This window comes from Taeniopygia guttata, chromosome 15, assembly GCF_048771995.1.
Source record: "Taeniopygia guttata chromosome 15, bTaeGut7.mat, whole genome shotgun sequence".
Lineage (NCBI taxonomy): Eukaryota > Metazoa > Chordata > Aves > Passeriformes > Estrildidae > Taeniopygia > Taeniopygia guttata.
Window position 1 is genome coordinate 11,564,500 of NC_133040.1, and position 17,125 is coordinate 11,581,624.

Genomic DNA, 17,125 nt, shown 5'->3' on the forward strand with positions numbered 1-17,125 from the left:
TTATTGGTGGGATGATGCTCTTGGCTTGGGGAGGAGGGGATTTTCTTTACTCTAATGGTAGGAATGTATAGACTGAAAGGGAAAGCTGAAGAATAAATAGGTTAAAGTTTCAGTAAAAATGTCCTTTGTATTTCTTCAGTGTCATCAGACAAGATCACTGGAGAAGAACAGAAAGATTGCCAGAGAAATCCTGCAGGAAAAAGTTGACCTTTTCTACAAAGGCGAAGACAGTGATGTTTTTAAAGAGAAGAAAGCATCAGAGAAGCAAAAGCAGGAGAAAAAAAGAAGAGCAAAGGAAAACCTAGAAAGGAAAAAGCTTTTTAAAGAGATGCAACAATTGGATAAGGAATAAACATGTGAAATATAGCCTTGCCCTAGCAGGGTAAGAGAATTGTTTGTCATTAGACCCAAACAGTTTTCCAGCTAACAAATGATGCAGAGCTTCATAAGCACAGCTGAAACTCCAGTGCTGACCTGCTGTTCCTGTAAAGCTGAGGAGATAAAAGCACTAATGTACTACTGCTTCTCCCTGCCATCATCTCATTAATCACATTCAGCAATCAGTTTTTCTGCCAGGTCCAGGAGATAAAGGAATCCTTGTTAAAGAGGAGCTATAAGCTTTCCACCATTGTTAGCACAGACCAAAAAAAATCAATAGATTTCCTTCTGTGCAGATGACACCTTGGGCTGCTTCCTGGGAGCTCCAGCACATGAGAATAGCACTAAAAGGTTCTCACTTCCCATCCTTCCTCAGGCAGTGCCTTCAGTGACATAAATCCTTTACACACTGTGACCAGGTTTGGATGCTGGTTGTGATGGAGTGAACTGAGCTGCTGCTGGAAGAGGCACCAGTCACTGGTTCAGACCCATCAGCTGAACAAATGCTCTGTCCCCCTCAGCTCTGAATAAAGTTTAACCAGAAGCTTTCCAGATCTTACCTGGAGTGGTGCTGAGCACTGGGGCACAGGGAGGGCCCTCCTGCAGGTCAGGGATGGTCACTCATGGCTCTCCAGTTTAGAGGTGAAACTGAGTCATTACAGATAAAAACATTACCTGTGTTGGAAGCTGCCTCGCAAGGCAACAGAGTCCAGTTCATCCAAGCTCTGAATTAATTAATTAGAGTTGTTATGTTTATGCTGTGCTGCAGTTCAGCTTGGCCATGTTGGTACCTTCTCTCATTTTGACAGTTTCTCATTTTATAGGAACAAATGCAGCTGTTTTTCTTTTGTCACCATTGCTCTGAAGCCACTCCTGACTGGTTTTATCCTGTTAAAAATTCCAGCAGCTTAACCACAACTTCTCTTTAATTTTTGGACAGCACCCTCCCCAGCTGCCACCATGTTTTGGCCTTCAACAAAGACCCAAAGCCAGAGTATGGATTTTGAAGGCAACAGAGACTTCTAGAATTTCACCTCCTTGTCCCAGAGACCAGCTGTACCCTGTGCCATGGATGGAGTTCTCCAGCAATCTGCAGGCCCCTTCCCTTGTCCCTTCCTAAACTCCTGCATGAAGGTTAAATTTTTATCTGTTGACAGTTCTTGCTCCTGGAGTATGAATCTGATTAAAGTGACTGTACATAGTTTTAATACAAACTGTTAATGAAAATAAGCTTTATTACGTCAAGTAATAAATACATACAAAGATGCAAATAACAGTTTTAGTAATTTATCCAGAAAGTTCCTTTTTCTTTCTTTTTTTCTTTTTTTTTTTTTTTTTTTTTTTTTTTGCAAACTTTAAACTGAAATCTCCAGCCTTAATGTAGAAATTAGCTTTCCAGGACTTTGTTATTATTTAATAGGTTTCCCTATTTTCCATATAGCTCATGCACTTTAAGTGGACTTCAAAGCACTAACAGTCATGCAAATGTTTATGCAAAGTGAACAAAAAAAGGAAAAAATAAGAGAAGGGGAAGGTTATTTCTAAGCAGGGTCTATGCTGTATGACAAATTGTGACTTAGCAGACTACTAGGTACAGCATGCTATTCTGCTTTTATTAAAAAAAATCCTTAGAGCTTATGTCAAACTTTGAAAGATTGACGTTTTGGGGATAACTGAATAGAGTCAAAGGAAAAAAAAACAGAATGAGGCTGTGGCTGGATAAGAAGAGAACTGAAATATAGCCTGGGAGAGAAAGAGCATTCTTCTGCATGCACTTCAGTTTCCATATTTTAGAAACATTTTAGGGGGTTTTAACGTCCTTAGAAAATGCAAACCCTCAGTAAGTTGAAAAATCCTTGTTTTTTTTTTTTCATTTTAACTGTACATTTTTGCAAGGGCAAAACAAGAAGGGTAAAACATTCAAAATAAAGGAGTTTGTCTGAATGTTTCACGAGTCAAAAAGAATAAGTGTTACTTTTTCTTCATGAGGAGATGGAGAACCTTGCAGCTGAACCACTGGGCTAAGATCTCGCATTTCGTTCCGTCTCGGCCAGGCATTCCCGAACTAATCCTCTAGCATGGATAATGCCTGCAAAAAAGTTGGACATGTTTTAAATCATCCCATTCAGGCCACACTTGCAGTGACAGTCCACAGAAAGGTTTATGTATTTCTGTCCCCCGTTGCCAAGGCTACCACAGAAGGCCTCAGCAAAGGGGGACAGCCCTCGCTCCCCAAACATCAGCTGCCACTAAACAAGTCTGCCTTCCCAAACTTGCATTACAAACTGAAAAGGGACTAAACCAGGAGTCAGAACATAGTAAGATTTGTAAGTCTGCAGTGGCAGGTAGATCTTAATGTGCAATGTGGGCCTCCTTAAAATCAAAGATTTAAGGGGGGAAAAAAAAAAATCTTACCTACCAGTGAGTTATTTTGCTAGTGGAGTGAAACAAATTACAAAATTACTTGGGGAGTCATTTTAGCAAGCTCTTAATGCCTTGGGATAGTTCTCCTCTGGTAGAATGCATCAAATTCCAAGTCATCATAATAGTGTTCAAAGACAAGTTGTGTCTCATGTAAAAATAAGAGATTTTTTTTTCTTTTTTGTGGTGTGTGTGCAGAAAGTTACCTCCTAACACTGGCTCAGCTCCCAGTATAAATCATCACCACTTTACATGCTGCCGTGTCTGCTCTCATCTGATAGACATTGTGTGGAATTTTCCACTACGAGTCCTCTTGCCTTGAGTTCCAGCAATCTGAACCTTGGTTCATAATCCTGGAACTAAATGTGGATTCATGCTCACAGAGCTACTGAAAGAACAGAGCTTGAGATAGATGTTAAAATGAGAGGTGGACAGATTTTTCTACAACAAAGGTTTATATCTTGCTGACTAGGCAAGACAGAAGGTGATTTCTCTGCTCATCATGCTCCTTAACAAGGTAGAAAAAGGGCAGTAAGGCAATAGGTGGGGGTTAATCTCTAGAGATAATGGCTTCTGTTTCTAGATCAGCAGCAGCAGCAGCAGCCTACTGACCTGGGAGGACTTGAGGAGTGCAAGGCTTTGCAGAGGGTTAAACTGCCACAGAGGAGGAAAGCTGCAGCTGTGGGATGCAGAAACATGAACTCAAAGCAGTGTGTTAGACCTGGATCTGGTGGCAGGATGCCCAGTTCATGCAGCAGAACTACTCTGAATAATGTAGAACACTGGGAATTTGGCCAGTTTTAGAGGTCAGTAGCAGAGCTGGGGACAGGGACTTTATTCAGGGATAACTTCCATGGCCATGGAGGCAGCAGTCACGTGTCACCCTCAATCAATTCTGCTCTCACACTTGCACATGCTCCTTCAGCCACCAGGCTCCCAAAATGGAAAGAGAGGTACCTTTGTGACCAAAAGATGGCAGCAAAAAGTCTTTATTCAGGATTTTGTGCAACACTGGCAAGTCACAGTGTATCTTAAACCTACCTTGTTGCAAGAGGCAGCAAAGCAACTTTTTCCTCACTGAACTAAACCATCCAGTCCAGAGAACATCTGCATCTCTCTCAGTCCCTCTCAAGATGTCCCCATTAGCCTGTTGCCATTCATGATCTATTAATTCTGACTCAGGCAATGCAATAAAGAGAGACTCCAGCAACATTGATTTTAGCTGGGCCAGATTCCACTTACCACTCATCAGCAGACTTTATTGCATCCTTTCCCAGAACAGCTACTAGTCATTTTATTGCATGTCATGGCAGATATATTACTCTTCCATAATGCTTGAGCCTTAAATAAAGCTTTGTAGTCTCGGGTAAGTGTAAGGGGGATTTGCAAGGTGCTGAACTTAGTCTGTTACAATAACATTCCCATTCTGGGTTGAATGCATGAGCCAATCTCATCACAAGGACCAGAGGAAGGGAGGAAAAAGTAAGCATGTCATGCTAGAGAAGGAGAGAACTGCCAGTACAACTGTTGTCTGTGGCCTTTCAGAGTCATTTCAGGAGCTGGAGCAGTGGAATGTCCCACTGCTCCTTCAGAAATATCCCTGCACGTCCCCTGCAGAGGACAATGTCAGGCTGATGTCAGCAGTGGGACATGCAGGGGTTTCTTTTACACTGCAAGGAAAGGGCTTTATTACCCCTTTTAGCTGACAAAGCAAAGCTGGAGACACTCATCAGCCAGCCCTAAAAGCTGCTCTGTCCCTTTCTAGTGGACTTTTAATGACATGCACTTGACAGGAGGTAACAGAGCCTAAGCAGCCCCACTCTCCTCTGCACAGAGTTCGGTTCATGTTTGACATCTCAGCCTGAACAGCCTTCCCTAACACCTTTTTGGGGTTTTTTTTGTAGCTCCTTTCTCCACCAGCCTCAGTGAGAAATAAAACAGTGTTGCATTTCTTTAGTCAAAGTGCACTTCAGTGAAGATTCCTGGGCCAAGTGGATGGGTGATGGGTATGAGATGTAAACAATGCTTGGCTGTGCATTTTGGGGAGTGGGGAGAAAAGGGAATTGAAAGGGCAAGAAAATCACCAGGAGCCTGAAAGAATGTATCCATGAAAGGTTGTACAATAAGAATTATTTTAATTTTAATTATTAACTGAAACTCCCCATATGCACATGAGACACTTTATCTATCAAATACTGCTCAGACAGAGCATCCCAAGGTTTCAGTTGCTGGTTAATACTCCCACTTTCAGGAGGAGCTCAAGTTGTCTCTTTTCAAAAGAAACAGTTGTCATTAAGTGTATACAAGGAATCAGTGCACAAAGTGGATGGGAAACTATTTTTTCTTTTAAATAAATTTTAAAGTTACCAGTTACCTCTTTTTAGCCTCTCCATCGCACTTTTACTCCCAGCATATGTAGGTCTAATCTCTTTTCCTAATTCTTCTATGATAGCTAGAAGTTCTGCATATTTGCTCTGTGGTACTTGACTGCTGCTGGTGCCCTGTAGTTGAAAGTAGATTAATCTCAGTCAAATACTGTAAAAACAAAACAATTACAAGAAACAGCAAGCAGAAGTTTATGGAAGACCAGAGATAGACCTGTAAATCACTTTTTAAAAGAACAAAATTTCAGGATTATAACATAAACATGATTTTTTAAAATTGCTGCTACAGTTGGACACAATGCTACATGCCCTTCAAAAATTGGGATCAACTGTGAGATTGCAGCTGCAAGCCTTGGACTTTGGGTGAAGCAAAGTTAAAACAGTCCTGCAAAACCAGAAAACCTGGAACTGCTTACTCAACCCTGTAACTGGTTTTTCAATGTTTCAGTGTATATTTTATGGAGAAGTTCACCAGGCAGGGAGACTGAGAAGATAAAACTGAATAGAAATATTGGGCTTTTAACAAATAACTTTAAAATATGTAAGTGCCCTTCCAGAACATAATTCAAGACATTTCTCTGACTCAGACAGGACAGGACTAGCAGTTAATTAGGAACCAACCTCACTCAGCACTCAGCTTAGCCTAATTTGATCCCCAGACATGTGTGAGGAAGCAGTCTGCCATTTGGGTTTGATTTCAGACCTTGGTGGGAGGGAGGAACACCTCAGATTACAGGCCACAATCCCTGCTACTATGCAAATGTAGGGTCAGTGATCTGATTAAAGGAAAAGAAGCAGAGCTGTACCTGCATCCCTTGTGTATAGCCTAGAGATGGGGGGCCATAGTCGTTTATGAGCTGTCTGTATTGTGCCGATGTTGCCATACTTGTGGAGGGAGAGTGAACACCCCCAGCTGCAGAGAGAAAAGAGAGAGGAAAAAAAACTGTTATTGCCTAAAGATTAATTAGTCTGTTACACTGAGACACATTTTAATCACTTGTTCCTAAAGCTGTGACCTCTCACCTTTGTCTAAGATCACTAATGACATTTCTCAGCGTCACTACTAGGAAGAGAATGGCTGAATTAATGCTTCTCTCATGTTTGATGAACACTTGGAAATAGCACAGCCTGCAGCATTATCAGTGCAAATTGTTTGCCTAAAAGTGAAGCAGAGTGCAGCATGACAGGTTGTTCTGCCTAGACAAACTGTAAGTATTAAGGAGTCCTATTTTTGCATATATACATTCCACACAGATGAGTCTAATGTGCCGTGCTATTTTTACTTTTACAGTGCAAGTTATCTGAAAGTAATTTTGCAACTCAAAGTGTCATCACATGGTCAAAGCAAGTTACCCTCAGCACTATTTTCAGCCAATGCCAAAACTCTTCCTAGGGAACAGTCAGTTGAGGTATATCAGATCTGCTGCTCATTGCGTGACATGGGAGGTGAGGAGTGCTACCATTATTCCTCTTTGTGTGATATCAAACACTTTTAGCCAGTCAAATTGTGCTGTATCAGTAGATCAAAGGGAAAATAACATCACTTTGTGTTATGGTTACTTCTTCTAAAGTTATAAAAGATTGTATTCACATCTAATGAGTTTTGAGTCAGTTACAAGCTCCAGAAACAGACTCTAATGTCATCACTGACAAACTGCTCCAGAAATGAGCAATCAAAACACTTTCTCCCCTTGTCCCACAATGGTAAAAATTTAGGTTTGAGAAACAACAACTCAATTTTTTTTTAAGGAGCTTAATTATACTGCCCACTTCAAAAGTGTGCTAAAAACCCTGCTGGTTATGCACTTGGGAGCAAGGGAGCATCACACCACTGAACTTCTTCAGTCTTGCAGCTCAAGTGCCCTTGCATCCATGGATGCTGCTGTCTTTGCCTGTAGGCACAGACACAGACTGCCTGCTGTCTGGAAATACCTCCCCCCTTAGAAACTCCTTTGCTGAAAATTCCCAACTGTCTTTCATATGAGGAACAGATCTCATTTACCAGCCTTCATTTAAATCTAAATTAAACTGATGCTAAAAGTCACTGGGGCTCAGAACTGTGTAAATCTCTAGCTTTGTTTTAAAGTTGCAAATTACTTCATTCCTATTTTCCCCTCTCTACAAAAAGAAAGGGCCGGCAGTTACTCCGTAAAAAGCTCTGCTGAATATAGTGGAGCAGACTCGTGTCCTCAGATGGGAAGTCTCTTGTCACTTCAGAATTATCACAGGATATCATTCATTACGAGAAGAGAACATGTTCTTAATTTTCACTAGTTAACCAGATGTGAAATCCCAAAAAGGCAAATTGGGCTGGTCACTAGGTCACCTTAAAAAAGCAAGGTTTCTCTTTGTCTTTAACAAAGCTGCTAAATTTTATGTAATTACAACCTGCAGTTTCATCACTGAGGTTTTAGCTTAAGCATACTAAACCCCCCCCAAAAAAAACAACACACCCATAGAGTAGGGCACTGTAGGAACAGCACAGTTGTCAGCTATTCTCTCAATTAGTTCTTCACATTATCAGCTCAAAATACACACACAAGTGTAAGATTTCTCCATGTGAAACTCAGTACTTCAAGTCCAGATGACTGAATTTCAACAATTACTAAACATGACACAACAGCAAACTGCATCTTTTTTCCAAGGACTTCAAAATACTTCAAAAACATTAATGAGCCCCTTGTGCTGCAAGGTAAGAAGGTTTAATTACCTCAATTAAGCAGAGAAAGGCTTAAGTGATTTTTCCTCATGTACAATAAAACAAAAGACCCATCCTGCAAAGACTTGCCTCTGAACTGCTGTTGCAAGCAGTCACATCCAAGAGCTGGGAGCTCCAAACTGGATGTGAATGAGGCAGGGATTCCCATGACCTGGCTCAAGAATCCTGCTCTACCCACTGAGCAAAACTGAGCTGCAGCCCATCCAAAACCTGGAGCAACTTATTGATCCCATATGGGTTGATGAAAACATATTGGTTAAGGATATCAGGAGATGGTGGGCATTGGAACAGGCTCCCCAAGGGGGTGGTCAGAGCGCTAAGCCTGGATTTGGGAAGTGTTTGGGTAATGCTCTCAGGCACATGCTGTCAGTCTCAGGGTGTGCTGGATGTTGGACACGACGGTTCCGATGGGTCCCTTCCAACTCAGCATATTCTGTGATCTACCACAGCACAGACAATTCAGTGATTGTTTCACATTCTGTTGATTTAAGCACTAACCCTCACTTGGCCTGCAGGAGATAACCCAGCAGCATACACCTCGATAGGAGAGACAAAAAATACACACTTGTGTGTGTATTTTGAGCTGATAATGTGAAGAACTAATTGAGAGAATAGCTGACAACTGTGCTGTTCCTACAGTGCCCTACTCTATGGGTGTGTTGTTTTTTTGGGGGGTTTAGTATGCTTAAGCTAAAACCTCAATGATGAAACTGCAGGTTGTAATCACATAAAATTCAGCAGCTTTGTTAAAGACAAAGAGAAACCTTGCTTGTTTAAGGTGACCTAGTGACCAGCCCAACTTGCCTTTTTGGGATTTCACATCTGGTTAACTAGTGAAAATTAAGAACATGTTCTCTCCTCGATAGGAGAGACAAAGCAGAGAGTTGGATCCGAATCTGCCCGACCAAGAAAAGTTTCAGGGGTGTGGAAACAGCACGGGGGCTTGACCCGAGCTGCGGCTCGGTACCAGCGGGGGACAAAAGCGGGTCGGGAGGCGGAGGAGGCGGCGGGAGCGGAGCAGAGCCGCGCTGCCGACACTAGAGGCCATCGCTGAGAGCCCGGCCCTGCCAAGTGACACAGCGCCGTAACCATGGTGAGTTTACCCGTTTCTTTGCAGTCTGCATCAAAAATGTAATAAGACATAATGCCATGCGCCGACCACTTTATCAGCAGCAGCAGCAGGCCCGGAGAACAAAGGAAAGGATTTGGCTTGGCCGCGGTACCAGCCTCCATACATCCGTGTCAGAAGTTGTGCCAGTCAAACTCAGCTGGAGGGGGGGAAAAAAAGGAAAATCCTTGGTTTCACCTCAATTTTAAAAGATGCGATCATGAAAATGAAATTAATTGGGGGAGTAGGGGGGTGTTAGTATCTCACAGGGCAACAAGCTTTTTGACCTATCACTTTGTATGTTAATCTCAGGGAGAAGCCCTGGGCTTGGATGAGTGTTACTCAATTAACCCAAAATTCATCTGCATGTCTGAACGGTATGTGTATCTTGGATTAAAAAAAAAAAAAAATCACCATATATTGCTATTATAGTTAGAAATTAGGCCAGGAAGTCTCACAGTCAATACCCAGTCAAAAATCGGTGTGATGATTAGGTATTCACTAGAGAGAAAAAAGGAGGGGGGATCTAAATTGAGGCTTGCTCTCTCCAACGTTAAAATGACAATGGAGACAGTTAAGAACTGACAGAATCGAAAAGGGAGTGTGCTTGATACTGAATTTCAGTGGCACCCTGTATCACATCCCAAATTGTCTTAGTGCTTGCTGTTGTTTAAAACCTAAATTAATACATGTACTTTCCTCCCTTCACTTTCCCAATTAAATGTACACAAAACCTTGTAGATCCCCACTTATTCTAGTGCAAACAATGTCTTTTATTTCTGTATTCCAGCAGAAGACTGCCACAAGCATTTTTCCCCACAAAAATACAGTGATTTCCTTGTTAATTAATATTAATCTTTATTAATTAGGGGGGACACAGCAAACAGAAATGAGATTTTGGTATCAAAATCTCTTCCTTCCAGCAGTCTCTCTCAGCCCAAATTAACACCCTAAGAGACAAAGGATCTCAAATCAATCTTTGTTTGCCTAAACTCCTGCTGACCAGGAACCTTCTCATTAATTCCTGATAGGTTTGTAGGGATCCCTTCAGCTCCAAGCCTGAGCAAGGATGACCAATTTGCTGCTTCAAGTTTTAATTCTTAATTCTATTACTGCTGCTTGCTGGAAAAATAACAGGGAAGGCAGCTTGCTGAGCACCCTGAAGGAAGCAGCAGGAGCAGGAACACTTGGGTACACTCACCTGATTCACTTTGGCAGATGCCAAGGCATCTACACAGCTCAGCTACCCCCTGTTCCACAGGCAGCAAAGGAAAACCAGGAACAGTCACACAACTCACTGAGTTACTCATGTAGGGCTGATTTAGACAAGCCAAGGGCCAAATCCACTGGATGTGTGTTCCCCAATCCCACTGGATGTGAGTTCCCCAATCCCACTGGATGTGTGTTCCCCAGTCCCACTGGATATGTGCTTCTCTTCTGCCCTGTACTTTGTAAGGTCCTATAAAGCCACATTTAACAGACTCTTTCCACACATGAACACAAGAGCACGTAAGAGGAGATACCTGTAGCCTGGACCTTATCCAAGGTACGTGGTGCAGTCTGTGGAATCTCAACAGTTCTCCCTCTGTTTCACAGACCCTTCAAGCTGAGGCTGCTTGAAACATCAAGGCTGTTGCCATTTCAGTGGCTTGTGGTCACCACCTCTCCAGAGCCCACTGTTGGAGGTTACTGCCTCTGCCACACCCTGCAGGACCTCCTCACGGAGTCCTGACCATGTGGGGTACCAGACAACGAGGCTGGTACTGAAAGGATATCAATTCTTCTGTCCTAAACTAGGCAACTTTGCAAGAAAACACATGAGAAATGCTCCTGAAGCTGTTTTGCCAGCCATGAGGCACCCTCGAGCACCAGGGGAGAGGTAACAGCTTCACCCAGCACAGCTATTCCTGCAGCGAACAGCTGAACACAGCTGTAGTGTTTTGGCTGACTACAAGAATATTTTATTCCTTAGCCCTCTACACACTTTGGTTGGAGTTCAATAAGAACTCCTTGCCACCCATGGGACACCACATGCATGTCTACACAAGTAGATCCATGGCACAGCCAAGCCACACACTGAATTCCAACAGCAGTCGCCAACCCAGAGCTCAAACAGAGCCCCCACTCCCCCCAACCTTCCCATAATTTTTAAAATTTAAAATAATGGACCCTGTTCTCATTTCCACAAACCATTCCTTATAGCACTGGCTGTGAAAATCATATTTTCACTCACTATTTCTCCCTTGAACAGCCCTTGTGGAAGGAACAGACCTTTCTTTGAATAAAACTATTTCCTTTTAAAAAACGCAGTGCGCAGACACATAAATATGTTCTCAAGAACTAGGACATTCTTTATCGTAACAGCCAGAGGCCTTGCTCTTTTGATCTGTCACACTCTGGGCCTTTCCTCCAGTACTCTTGTGCTATTTAATGTTTCCATGTGGATAACGGTCATGGTTTATGTCTCCTCTTCCTGCCCTCCTGTCTCTTTCTTTATCAGAAAAACTAAAGCCAGTCCCTTGACTCCCCACCATTCTTCTTTTCTTGCTTAAGCTATTCCTACACCAGCAAGTTATTTGGCACCACAAGGAACAGATCAAGAGATTAAAGCATTTGGTATGTGTACACCACATGTAGTTGGCCTGAGGGGTATGACTTAAGGTTAGATTTTAGTCTGGTTCCCCAGACTAGGGGGGTATGGTTCAGAGCTGTGCCATCTTTGGTTTGGATCCCTGTGTTCCCATTGCAAGGGATGGAGCATCTGTGTTGCACAACTGGAGAAGTGCTTTTGGGCCACTTTTATCCAACAGGAATCCAGTTAGCATGAACCCAAACCACTCTGCAGCAAACCAAGGTGCTGGGTGGGGACCATGGAGATTCGCTGACTGAAAACCACACTGTGAAAACTGCTCTCAAGCAAAACACTCAGGTAGGCAAAGCCAAAAATGCCCGTTTTCTAAATGCCCAAACAAATCCACTTGAAAATTACTAATTCTGAAACATGTTTAGAGAGCTTCTTTTTGCATCATACTTAACTTCACATGGACTTCAAGAGATCAGGGATCACACAAATTTCAGTCTGAATTGGAGAGGGGAGCATATTTCCTAGAAATTATCCCCCCTGCTAAGGCACAAACACTTTGCTCTCTGTTCTGCCTACAAAGAGTATTCTTTTCAGTACTCCCACTCCAAAAACAACCTCTCAATATGGTCAACAATATCAAACAGAAGCTGTCTCTGTAAAGGGCGACAAGCAAGCCATGTGCTCGAGCAAGTCTGCACTGCAGTGCTGAGAACATAAGGGCCGGCCTCGTGTGCTGGTATCCTTTCTCAGGGCTCAATGGAACTGCTCTCTCCAGCTGCCAGCCCCAGACAGGGAAATGGTTTTCATTTCACCTCCCAGTGAGAATTTGCACTTTTCACAAGAAACTTGTGGTTTCTGCGAGGTGTGGCAGGTGCACTGAGAGCCCCTTTGGTCCTCAGCTACAGCAGCACTTGTACAGGCTGCCACTTGTCCACATGGAGCCAAGACACAGCTCCTTCCCTTGTCACTGTCAGCTGGAATTGGTGTTTCCAGACCCTACAGATGACAGTTTTTAGCTTTGTTACATGAACAGGACTTTGTCTCAAAACGTGACATTTCTGCAAGAATGTGAATGAAAATAAAGGAAAATCCCAAGCTGTTTCTGCTAGCTTCTGTATCTTGACACACATTTTCTCTGACCTGTGCTTAGTCTAAACAAAATAGGAATGCTGGTGAATATCCACTGAGCCAGAAAACACATGGAAACATGGTGAAAAACAAACTACAGACCCATTCACAGCTGGTGTAAGTGTCAAGTTCAGCTTAAGTCAATGGAGATGCTCTACTTCACCTCAGCTCAGCAGCTGGTCCCTTACAGAGACATAGTCAAACAAGATGAAACACAAGACAGATGAGGAGGAAACAGCACTTCCCAGGAATCAGTAGGATAAGCAAAAGAAGACAAACAAATCAAAACATGGTTGTTAGAAAAGGTAACAGAGGTTCCCCTGGGACACTGCAGGGTCAGGTGAGGCTGGGAAGGTAGAGCCACTGCAGGTCTCTAAAAGAGCTCATTTACAGCCCAGGCAGAGAAGGTGCTCGTGCAGGAGATTAAATGGGGCTCCCCAAGCACAGGCAGCTTGGAATTGAAAGCTTGGGGTACTACATGCAGAAACCCAATTCCCTGAGCACAGACACTCCAGGAAGGTGACTTTGGACAAAATTTGGACAAAACACTGCAAGCCTGATTGCAGCCACCCTGGGCCAAGTCACAGCGCTGACCTGGGCAACGGGGAAGAGGAACAGGCACTGAATTCTGCTGTGACAACACATTCTCCTTCCCTCAGCCTGGTGTACGGCAGAGGAGTCAGCACCCAGATGCTTCCAGCATCCTGAGTCACTTGTGGAGCAGCTGCATTTTCCTCACCCACAGTCATCCCCAGATCTGCCGACAACCCACAGAGGTTTCCTCCCTGTGTTTCCTCCCCCACATCCAGCTCCTCTCCCTCTGGACTTCAGTCCAGGATTGGATTCCCAAAACATGCTCCCATGCAAGAACAGAGCCCAGGCACCCACCAACCACAACTGCTTCATCTCACTGATGTGCAGTTTAAGTATAATTTTGCAGTGGCTACTCTCAGCCTCAACTTGAGAGGAGTTTGCTCTGCAGCAAGGACATGGCTCCAAGAGCTGAGTCGACACTGCCTTCCCAAATACTCCTGCACCAGAAGCCCTGCACTGCAGGGAAGCAGCATTACCTCCCAGAGGAAAATCCCTGTGAGATCCACAGCTGCCCAGAGCCCTCCGTCGGCCGAGACCAAAAAATTCAGCATTCATATAGAGAGGTTTCTGCAGGGCTGATTTCAGGCCAAAAGGGACAGATTTCCTGTTTTCCTCTCCTCTGCAGGACTGGGGGGGGCGGGGGGGGTAGGGGGTGGGGGTCCTTCACCCCAGTTTTGGAAGCAAACCTAAGATTTATCCTCTTGGCTGGGGGGCATTTAATTTAGGCACAATAGAGAGGCAATCTCCTCCAAATCAGAATTAAGCTCCAGAAAGGAGGGGGCCATTTGCAGTCATATCACTCTGAATGCGATATGTGCAACTGCAAGGACTGCTTTGTCTAAGTCCCTTGGCCTTAGGCCACGGTGCTGGCAATACCACTAGCTAGAGGAAGAGCTGGTGCGTGAGGATAATGGCAGAAGACAGGGAGGGAAGAGAGAGCCCATTTTGGATTCAGAGGAGGACGTTCTTTCATTGAAAAGATTCTGGGGGTGTTGAGGATGATCCGAACTCAGAAGAGAGGACAACTTAGACAAGAATAGTTCCAGCATGACAGCAAACTGCTGCTAACTTGCCGATACAAGGGGAAAAGGAAGGTGGGAGAGAAGGGGAAGATAAAACTGCATGAAAGAATCCAAAGCCCTGATCGCAGCCGGAGCGTTGGAAAGCGCAGACACAGCAGCGAGAGGGCTGGAGACAGAAACTTCACCGCTCGGCTCGCATTGTGCGCGGCATGTCTGAGCCGGGATTCTGCAGTCCCTGCTCGCAGAGCAGCCAGACTCGGATCCCCTCCACTGCATGACCTAATCCCCACCCCTCACCCACCATCGCAAAATACCACCTTTGTTTTCCCTGCAATTTTACGGCTGTTCCGGAGAGCAAGGCACAGGTTCTCGTGGGAGCCGGCAGGAGAACGGTTTCCCTTGCTGGGCTTTGCTTTGTTTCTTTTTCTAAAAATTTTTTCCCCCTCCGGTGACACTTCTGCTTTTTGTCAGAAATCCTCGGCACATCCCCTGCTCCCTGACCCTTCCGCAGAGCAGCACTCGAGCCCCACGGTGCTCCCCACACACGACCCCGGCTCCCCGAGCTTTGCACCCTCGCAACCCCACCGAGCTCAGCTCCATGCAGGATCGAGGTGGCACAGCCACATCGGCTCAGCCACCAGCTGGTGACGAGTCCTTGCAGTAAAATACGATTGCTGCTCTCCTGGTAGCTAGAATAGAGATGCATCCCGGAGAACCCTTTCGCTCCTCAGCTTCCCAGGATCACAACCACTAACGGTGCCGTAAAAATCACCCAGACACATTTCCCTCCCTCCTAAACCCAACTCCAAAACTTTTTCTCAGGGGGGAAAAAAAAAATCAGCCTGATTTGTGGCTGTCTGATGCCAGTCCCGCAGGCTGAGCTGCGGGCATGGGAGACGAATACGATTTTTCAAAGTCAGAACCAACTTCTCCATTTTGGTGCGGTTTAATCGGAGCCGACGAGCACAGATTAGCGAGATCCCTTCCAAATATCCCACAGCGAAGCAATTGCTGCTGCGGCTTTGTTCAGGCTGCACCGATTCACACACGGAGACCCGATGCACAGCAGCACCACAGCACCGGCAAAAACCCGCCGGCTGATGCCTTCGGAAATCGGGAGGAGAAAAACGGGGGAACGTAGTTTAAAAAGGAAGAAAAAAGAAAAAAGACAAAAAGTTAACGCTATCAAGGAAACTTTTTAAAGAGGAAAGTTGGAAGGACTCCTGTACAAATCCAAGGATGAGGAGTGATTTTTAAACTGGAGTTTTTTAGGAAATAGTGCAATCCCTGTGTGCCCCCCCATCCCCAAAAGTCTCCAGCGAGCGGAGAGGGCTCCTCCGCTCGGGATGCGGGGGAGACTCCGACGTGGGAGCGCTGACCGAGGGTCGCCCCGAGGCGCCGGCGGTGCCTCCGCCGGCGGAGGTCGGAGCTCCGCGGCTCCCTCCGGCCCGCGGAGCGCGGCCCGGGGCGGCCCCGCCGCCGGAGGAGGCGTGAGGCGAGGCGAGGCGCGGGGCGAGCGGCCGCACTTGCGGCGTCCCGCCAGCAGCGGTCCTCGCTGAGGCGCCGCCGGAATATTCCTGATCCAGATCAATCAGCCGCCCCGGGGAGCCGAGCATGGAGGAAACCCGGCGGCCGGAGCCCCGGAGCGGCGGCGGCGGCGGCGGCGGCGCGGGGCCGGGCGGGCGCGGTGCCCGGCGCGGGGGCGGCGCGGAGCGGGGCTGGCGGCGCCGGCCGGCGGGCGGGCGGGCGCGGGTAATGGCGGCGCGGAGCCGCTGCCCCGCCATACCGGACTGGGCACAAACTCGAGTCCGGGGCTTCCCCCAGGTGCCGGTGCGGCACCCGCCGCTCGCCTCCCAAACTTGCCACCCAGTTGCCGCCGCGGACTTACCCGGGTTGAGGGGAGTCCCGGGGATGTGGGCGTTCAAGTTGGGCTTGTAAGACATTCCCAGAGACATGGCCAGCGGGAGGAGGAGAAGCGTCCTGAAATTCAGCGAAGCGTCTCCGTGTCTCCCAGACACTTTGGGTTGTTTACAGCAGTAGCAGCACCGGCAAATATGGCCGTCAGTTATATTGACACCCACAATGCAATATATCATCCATACATCATGAGGAGACGCGGATCCAAAAACTTTGGGGGAGAGCCGGCAGCCACCCGCCGCGGCCGCCCGGCGCCCCGCGCACGGCGGCGCGGAGGGCGGGGGCGCGGCGGGCGGGGGCGCGGCGGGGGTGCGCGGCCATCCCCTCACAGACAATGGAGCTCCCCTCAGGGACCGCCGGCAGGGAGCGGGGCGGGCGGGCGGCGGCGGCGGCGCGGAGCCCGGCGGAGGCGCGGGGGGGGGGTTTGTTTTAATTAACTTCGGAAAGTTTTGGCACAAGTTGCGGGTTTGGCCGGGCTGTGCCCGCGGCGGGCGGCGGCCGCTGTCAGCCCCGGGCGTCCCTCAGGGCGGCCCGCGCGCCGCCGCCTTCCCGCCTCCCCCTCACCTCAGAGCGGGCGTTCACCCCGCGCTCATCCCCCCGCCAATCTCGACGGAAAATACCTGTTGATAATTTTAAAATAATTTTTTTTTTCCTCTCACCGACCCCCCTAGATGCCGCCGAGAAAAAAACTGCCCTTTTTATTTCTTTTTTTTTTTTTTTTTCCAAGCCACTAGTTCTTTCTGCTTGAAGGTGGAAGGTTAATGTGGATTGCAGCTTCTGAGGGACTAAAAGAACATGGATCTCGTTGACAATCGGCACATTTTCTGCTTGCTAGCAGCAATAAAACTTCCCCACCAAAATTTTATAAAG

The 17,125-nt window shown here is 46.4% G+C and overlaps 2 protein-coding genes across 6 annotated transcripts in view; one reads left to right on the plus strand and one right to left on the minus strand.

The window, feature by feature from the left end:
- MTRFR (mitochondrial translation release factor in rescue) overlaps window positions 1–1,723 on the plus strand; it is a 3,948-nt gene extending 2,225 nt beyond the window's left edge. For 2 of the 3 annotated variants that reach the window (XM_041719475.2, XM_012578004.5), the window contains exon 3: window positions 140–1,723. In XM_041719475.2, coding sequence (XP_041575409.2) covers window positions 140–352 — 213 coding nt within the window. In that variant the 3' untranslated portion in view covers window positions 353–1,723. The remainder of the gene's footprint in view (window positions 1–139) is intronic. The other variant, XM_072935988.1, reaches the window with a different exon arrangement.
- On the minus strand, window positions 1,596–16,379 carry CDK2AP1 (cyclin dependent kinase 2 associated protein 1). 3 transcript variants are annotated; one of them, XM_030285305.4, is made up of 5 exons: window positions 16,227–16,366; window positions 9,006–9,170; window positions 5,990–6,096; window positions 5,174–5,300; window positions 1,596–2,467 (listed from the first exon to the last, which is right to left on the minus strand). In XM_030285305.4, the coding sequence occupies exons 2-5, from the start codon at window positions 9,133–9,135 to the stop codon at window positions 2,400–2,402; spliced, it is 432 nt and encodes a 143-aa protein (XP_030141165.1). In that variant the 5' UTR covers window positions 9,136–9,170; window positions 16,227–16,366; the 3' UTR covers window positions 1,596–2,399.
- Between the last annotated feature and the right edge of the window lie 746 nt (window positions 16,380–17,125).

Excerpts from the sequence above, each read along its gene's own strand:
- CDK2AP1 (XM_030285305.4), bottom strand. The coding sequence starts at position 9,135 with ATGGAGGCTGGTACCGCGGCCAAGCCAAATCCTTTCCTTTGTTCTCCG. Across the intron at positions 6,097-9,005 it reads TGCAGACTGCAAAGAAACGG|CTGGGGGTGTTCACTCTCCC; the intron begins GTAAACTCACCA and ends TTCTCTCTGCAG. Across the intron at positions 2,468-5,173 it reads GATGGAGAGGCTAAAAAGAG|GCATTATCCATGCTAGAGGA; the intron begins GTAACTGGTAAC and ends ACTTTTTTGCAG.